The sequence below is a fragment of the Culicoides brevitarsis genome, chromosome 2, assembly GCF_036172545.1.
Source record: "Culicoides brevitarsis isolate CSIRO-B50_1 chromosome 2, AGI_CSIRO_Cbre_v1, whole genome shotgun sequence".
In the NCBI taxonomy this organism is placed as follows: Eukaryota; Metazoa; Arthropoda; class Insecta; order Diptera; family Ceratopogonidae; genus Culicoides; species Culicoides brevitarsis.
The window spans coordinates 42,874,200-42,882,430 of record NC_087086.1 but is presented as its reverse complement, the minus strand read 5'-3'; the positions used below and the strand labels follow the sequence as shown (position 1 = coordinate 42,882,430).

Below are 8,231 nucleotides of genomic sequence, written 5' to 3'. Positions count from 1 at the left end.
ACATATATTTCATATATTTTTTTTACTGATTCTACTTATTTAATATTGCTCCAAAAAGCATACGTTAGCAAAAATGACTCTTTTACAAATACATTATGCCCAAAAAAATGCGTAAAAACTTGTTAACTTATTGGTGTCTAGAAAATCTATTTTTTTTTTGCAAATCAATGTAAACAAACAGGAAAAATATATCAATCTAAAACGAAAAAGCATTCAAGAAAAACAGAGATATACAAACAATAAGAGTTTTATATTTATTTCGGTTGGGACATTGATTGACACTATCTTGACATGTTAGTTTTTTGCATCAAAAGAATAAAACAAGAATAATCATGGCAAAACATATGAATAACTTAATTATGTGAAATACATGTCAATTTTCAAAGAACAATGGAAAAGGTATTATGATTTATTCAGCAGAGTCATCGACGGTTTTTGAAGATTTTTTTAAAATAAATATCATTTGTTCATTTGCAAATAGCTTTACCTCAAAGTCACTTACTGTGACAAGAATGATATTTTAATTTTAGAACCTATGTATAAATTTATTTAATTCAAAAAGGAAGAAGATGGGTTTACTATAAATAAAGAACACATATTTTTTTCACAATATCAGAATATTTCATATCGATAAGTTTTTTCTTTTACACTATACTGATATGGATTTGATTGAAACATCTTTCATACAATGAAATTAGAAAATTTTACTTATTTATAATAATTTAATATTCAATATATGTTTTTTTCGCATATTTTCTACTTTAAGGGACGAAAAAATGGATGCAATAGAAGAATAAAGTTACACCGACGTTAAGTTTTTATTGTGCTCTTGGGTAAGATGGGATTTTCTTATCTACGTATTTTTGTTACAATATGCTTTATAAATTTTATGAAACGATGATGCTTTGCATGAATAAAAATAATTTTCAACGGATGAGAAAGTAAAAAACGGAAATATAATAAACATATTTTTATTTACAGGTTAAAGAGTGTAAAGACATCTCTGATAAAACATTATTAACATTTCGTCAGAAATCTCTTAACAAGAATAAATTTTAAAAGTGAAGGCTAGATAACTTTTATTTTACTTTTAAAACTGTTCACCAAAAGGTATTTTCAAAGGTAAGAATCAAAAACGTTTAAATGACAAACATACCTTTTTACCCTTAAGTATTTTTAATTGAATAATTTTCTTTCTTTTTTTGTATAAATGTCATTAACATAACAAGTTAATTAAGTAGCTCTTTATCCTACGTGTTACAATGAACAAAGCGGCAAAATGGGATGAAAATATGCAAATATGAAAATATGAAAAAAAATATATTGTTGTTTTACTTTTAAATCTACATAGTTTATGGGTCAACGTACAAAAGAATCTATTTATGGTTTTCCAAAAAATGTAAAAAAAGTATCTTGATTGAGCAAGAAAACTCGGATTACAATGTTTGTTATAAATTAAGCCTTAAATTACTGCTGAGAGTCTAAATACGCTCGATGTTCGGATTCTTGACTGATCATTTTCAATAATAGAGACACATATGTGCAATAAAATACACATCTTTAATTGCACATTTGTGTTGAATAATTGGGTATTACAAAACATTTCGTGACACATTTTATTTTTAGTTAATAAAAGCTAAAATAATTCATCAGAAAATTTTCATATCACACAGGTTCAGAGACACACACAAATTACCTTTGCGCGACTTATAAAGTTGTTTTTCATTAATTATTCCTTACATGTCGTACAATTAGCAGAGTATGTTAGAATGGCATAACTAACTAAGTAGAAGCATATGTTCCGAAAATAATTCAATTTAGAATATTAAATTAGAGGCTTTGCATACACTTGTTTGGTGTAAAAAATGAAAAGTAGACAAAAATTCTTGAAGATTTATTGAAGTCGTAAGTCCTGCGATTCTGATTTTTTAAGATTAAAAGTAACATAAAATCAATCAACAAAGGTGTTGTTGACAGAAATAGTTTATTATTTAGATTTTATTAATAGGTGACAAGTTTATATAATTATATTAAAATAAGTAAAGTCAAGGTTATTTGAGGAATCACTGCATAATATGTTGAAAGTAAGAGAAATTATGATTCAGCGCTAACACAAATTAAAGAAACTTGTTGAGTTTTACTTATACTAAAATATATGTTTCAATAGCGACAAAATATTAAGTATATTATCGAAAACAACGGATTTGTTGAATATGATGAAGTCATCTAGTTTTTCACGTCTTTATTTTAAGCAACTTGAAATTATTCTTGAAATTAAACTTAACTCCTTTTGTTAGTCAAAAGTTGGAATGATTTTTTTCACTGTAGGTTCTCATTTTGAAAAACAATCACAATATACACAATCAATAGAATACTTAACTTACCATTTTCAGTAAATTAATTTATCCATGTTATAAGACACTAATTTTAATTAAAGCTCGTAGCTTTCCCGTAAAGTTTAACAGTTTTTTTTTATGTCTGGTAAATTACTTGTATTTCAATTGCGTTCTCGTAAGAACATCACATGAGTTATAAATATATTGTGTATTGTTATAAATTTATGATTATTATTGATTCACATATGATGAAAACGACGATATTTTAATAACGATATCGATGTATCATTCACAGTAATTTGGAATTGATTTTCAAGTTGTGGTCAGGGTATGTCTTTATTAAATGTTCATTTTTCACATTTTCTTTTTTGTTCACAGACGTGTTTATCCTGTTTTCATGGAAAAAGAGCTAAAATTAATCAATTAAAAATAATTGTTGTATTCAAAGACGAGGATAATTAATATTAAGTTTAACTAGTTGAATAATATGATGTTTTACGTCACTTTTCGTTTAGCTCTTGCGTTGTTTTTTGTAATGAATAAAAAAAAGTTTTTTTCAATAAAAATTAATTTTGCTGTTTCTGAACAAACACCTCATGCAACGGACAAATGTCGACTAACTCGAAATACATAATATAGTAATGTGTCAACGCCGTGCTTCTATAAACATTAAGATTACACACATGAGAGAGCACTAACTAACGTTGTTCTTTGTTGGATATAATACTTTTTTAAGGAGAGACGAATCTCTGTGTTACCTTTAATTTCCGTTTATCAAGTAAGTGAGTACACGTTCGGAAAATTTTCGTATTCACTCTCGTGTGTTTGTTATTGTTTTGTGTTATCAGTTGCTGCGCTCTCTTTTCTTCACCATTTTACATTTATTCTCTTTTTACATTTGAATGAGAGAAATTTTCAATATCAAATTTTCTCAGCCAAGTAAAATAATGATTGAGCTTATGAATTTCAGATTTGAATATTTAAACAATCAAAACTTAAATTTATTTTTTTATTGAAGTTGTTTTAACTAAAAAAAGAATAAATAGAATTTATACAAAAAGTGTACGAAAAATAAAATGAAACGATAACGTAATTCATTTGGTTTTAAACTATTACAACCCTGCCAAGTGTTTCGTTTCCAAATCATTTGTTGTTTTTGACAGTACAGTCGTCGTCCTGCGATGTAAAATTCTTTTAATTATCTTTCTTTTTGTAAAAATGTATGGCGTGTTTCTCATTACAAATTTCAGTTTGACAATTTAAATATTTTGTTTTTACTAAGTATTTACTTGTACTAAATAACTTTTTTTTCTTAATTATGACTCTCCATTATATACATTCTCTACTGTACCGGTCAATTGCCTATAAATATCGTCACACAGTATTGTTTTCATTACTTGCTTTTGAGTCGTCCAACAGTGAATTTGGTTGTTGCCAACTTTCAAGTGTTTTGTCCCTAATCACCTCTTGTCAGAACAAATATTAACCTTCTTATTCAACTGTGTTAGTGCACGTCGATATATAAAAATAAAGATAAGCAAAAAAAATACAATAAAAAGATGGCAAATCGCAATCCAGCAGAGAACCAATTGAACAACTTCAAAGATACGGTCAAGGTATGTCATGTTGTTGTTTTTAATCATTGTACGAATTATAATTGTTAATTGTGTGAATAAATAAATTACGACTTGAAAGGAATATTATGTAAATATTGAAACTTAAGGAACCACGAACCACAAAAATGATTGTAATATGACATTGAAAGTGAAAGTTGTAGTTTTTTTTTGAGAACAAAAAAAAAATTATTTGTTCGTTTGTTTTATCTGAGGTCTATCAGTTTTTCAAAAAGGTTACACGATAAGAAGAAAAACAATCTCATGAAGCGTAAAAAACAATAAACAAACTGACAAAAGTAACCTTTGATTTTAAGCGTTGCGTTTTCATATCAAATTAAATGTTAGAGGGTTGGATTTTTTTTTTGGTTAGTATTTGAAAGTTTTGTAGCCTTTGTACCTACTGCAAATGTATAAATGTACAGACGCTTATCTATTTTGTTCGTTTTATTAGATAGCGTACGTTATTTTTTATTGTTTTTTGTGAAACGGTTGAAATTAATTAGCAATTGCTTTTTGTACAAAGGATTTATACCTGATGGATCGTGAAGAATCTAGTCTTTATTTTGTTTGTAATTTTTTTCAATTGTTTGAGAATTTCATTGAATAGACAAGACATTAGTTTTTTAATACTTCTCTTCTTATAAATACCGTCGATAAAATTCTAATAGAACTTAAAAATAAATCGCTAATTAATTTGTTCTTAAATATATTTTTCTAACAATTATTATAATTATTGGTTGAAAAAAAACGTGTTTATTTGAGGATGGTTAGATATAAGAATGTATTTCTGAAAAAAAAAAATAATTTCTTAAACCTGATTTTTTTTATCGTGATTTTTTTTAAATCTCCATTCACTTACTAAAATCCAAAGTACTTAAGTACATAAGAGAGGTGAAAACACTATTCATTCATTAAATAGAATTCCATGTTATATATGCAAGATATAAATAAGTGCAATGTGTAAAATACAAAAGTCCGAGACAACATAAATGCAGTTATTTATTATCATTGTTGCATATTTATGTTACTCACGTATTTCCAAGTTGTGGCAATAAATTATTTCAAGTATTTTTCACGTACAAATCAATTAACCGTATCCTAACAAGGAGAATGGCATGCTTTTTAATAAAATAATTCATAATTGATAATTATAAATATCAAAACTCATAACTTTTAGTTGCTAATAAGAAAATCAATGAATGGAACGTCTGGTTATTCATTTAAATATTTTAATCTTCATACTTAAACTTAATATGAAAATTACGCCGGTTAATATCGATGCTCTACCATTTTTGTATAAAAATGTATTTTTGTTTGTGTCAATATGTATACGTGACAAAGAAAACAACAGACAACTTAATTTTAAATTCTAAAATTTATAATAATTTGTCGTTGTCGCCGCTTTTTAAGGTAGAAATGTAATAAAAATAAAATCATTTTGCAACGCATGATAAAAATATACAAAAAAGATATAAGTTGAACGAATTTGCAGTTGGAAAGAATGACGATGAGAATCATAACTAAATAAAATGTTTGTTGTAGAAATGGTTTAAACAGGTTTTTTTCGACCATATTTTTTTCTTTTAATACAAAAATGATGTTTGTTTTAATTCTGTATTTGCTTTACTTGATTTCAGTGTGAGTAATAAAGTCAGATACTTATTTCTCTTATAACTTCTTATTAATAACCGGTTAGATTTGCAAACAAACAAAATTATAATATGAAACTTTTTTATACGATTGAAGTCATGTTGTGAGAATTGCATAATCACCTAAAACCGGCAAAGTAATGGAGATTTGCATGCATGTGACATGCGAAAATATATTTTATGTTTAATTTTAAAACATAATTTAGTAAATTTTCTTTTACTAATGGAAGTATATGTACATACTTGTTTTCTTATCTGAGAAACCAAAGGCAAATTAACGCTTGGCAATATAAATGTACAAACTAATTATATTTAAAACCTAATTGATAAAAATAACACAAATAAAAGATAATTTAAAAAAATATCTATGATAATAAACTTGATAATTTTTTTATATTCAATCGAGAAATGATAAATATTGTACACGCATGCAAAAGAAAAATAAATTTGCCTTAAATTACAACTGTTAATTAGAAAAAAGTCATTTGAAATTAATTAAAAGTTCGAAGGCAACAATTCAAGGATTCTCTTCTTTCTAACTGATTATTCTATTCTTCTGAAACCTATTAAAAAGGAATTATAAAAATGTAAAAAAAACCTATATACTAAATCGAATTGAAATTGTGTGAAGCAGAACGTCCTTCGGTTGTATGTTAGCAGGTGTTTTATTCGCTACTTTTTTTTTCCATTGATTTAATATTTTTTTTTTTTGCTTAATTATTCAAACTTTTTTATTGTTCATGTTTATTGCAGGCCCCTGGAGTTGTTACAACGGGTAATGGGGCTCCAATTGGAACAAAAACTGCAACGCAAACTGCAGGACCTCGTGGACCTGTTTTGTTGCAAGATGTGAGTTTCATCGATGAAATTACTCATTTCGATCGTGAACGTATTCCAGGTAAATAAAGTTAAAAAATCTGTTTTTCATACAAGAGCACTTTTGGTAATGGTTTCTTTGGAAATTTTGAGAAGACACATATGTACACATGATATGGAAGTCATAATTGGTATAGAAAATATGGGAAAATTATTAATTTATACCTTTTTTCAAGTTTCGTTGAAATTCTTACCAAAAGTTTCTCAGACATAAGATACGCAAAATTTTCATAAAAATAATCAACTTACAGAACGAGTTGTTCATGCTAAAGGAGCGGGAGCCTTCGGTTACTTTGAAGTTACGCACGATATTACCAAGTACTGTGCTGCTAAAGTGTTTGAAAAGGTTGGCAAACGCACTCCTATTGCAGTTCGTTGTTCAACTGTTGGAGGAGAATCTGGATCATCTGATACAGCACGGGATCCTCGTGGCTTCGCCGTAAAATTCTATACTGATGACGGTATATGGGATTTGACAGGAAATAACACTCCAATTTTCTTCATTCGAGATCCAATTTTATTCCCGAGTTTCATTCATACTCAAAAACGGAATCCTGCAACTCACTTGAAGGACCCTGATATGTTTTGGGATTTTATCACTTTGCGTCCTGAAACAACGCATCAAGTCATGTTCTTGTTCGGTGATCGTGGGATCCCTGATGGTTATCGTCACATGAACGGATATGGTTCACATACCTTTAAACTTGTCAATGCTAAAGGCGAACCATTTTATTGCAAGTTTCATTACAAAACGGATCAAGGAATCAAGAACATGGATGTTAAGCGCGCAGCAGAATTAGATGGACAAGATCCAGATTATGCAATTCGAGATCTTTACAATGCTATTGCGAAAGGCAATTATCCAAGTTGGACAATGTCAATTCAAGTAATGACTTTCGAACAAGCAGAGAAATGCAAATTCAATCCATTTGATTTAACTAAAGTTTGGCCTCAAGCTGAATATCCCTTAATTAAGGTCGGTAAAATGGTATTGGATCGCAATCCAAATAACTACTTTGCTGAAGTTGAGCAAATTGCTTTCAATCCAGGACATTTGGTTCCCGGAATTTTACCGTCTCCTGATAAAATGTTACAAGCTCGTTTATTCTCGTATGGAGATACCCATCGCCATCGCCTTGGCGCAAATCATTTACAATTACCCGTAAATTGTCCATACAAATGTCCCGTAAAGAACTATCAACGTGATGGACCAATGTGTTTCAGCGACAATCAAGCAGGGGCACCGAATTATTTCCCAAATTCGTTTAGCGGGCCTGCTGAATGCGAGCGTGCTCGTAAATTGATCGATAGCAAGCATGATAAACTTGTTGGAGATGTTAATCGTTATGACACAGGCGATGAAGACAACTATTCGCAAGCAAGCATTTTTTGGAATAAAGTTTTGGATGCTGATGCCAAGAAACGTTTGATAAACAATATCGCTGGGCACTTGTGCAATGCTTCGCCATTCCTTCAAGAACGTGCTGTAAAGAATTTCAGCAATGTAAGTCCTGACTTTGGAAAACAATTAACTGAAGCATTGAACATGAAACGTACTGCAAACTTGTAAAGAAGGTGCTGTTACGAAAATAATTATTGCATTTTTGAAACATTAATTTCATGTTAGTCACATTTATTGTACCTTACCTATACATTATCTATATATCATTGGGAGCATACTTTTTTTATATGGGCTTTGCTTAACACAACAAACAATAAAATGTTTTTTACATGTTTAGGGGTTGTTTTACTTT

At 28.7% G+C, this 8,231-nt stretch overlaps 1 protein-coding gene across 1 annotated transcript; it reads left to right on the top strand.

The window, feature by feature from the left end:
• Window positions 1-3,731: 3,731 nt before the first annotated feature.
• Window positions 3,732-8,215, top strand: LOC134832049 (catalase-like). The gene is made up of 3 exons (XM_063845938.1): window positions 3,732-3,952; window positions 6,355-6,499; window positions 6,729-8,215. The coding sequence occupies exons 1-3, from the start codon at window positions 3,896-3,898 to the stop codon at window positions 8,045-8,047; spliced, it is 1,521 nt and encodes a 506-aa protein (XP_063702008.1). The 5' UTR covers window positions 3,732-3,895; the 3' UTR covers window positions 8,048-8,215.
• The last annotated feature ends 16 nt before the right edge of the window (window positions 8,216-8,231 follow it).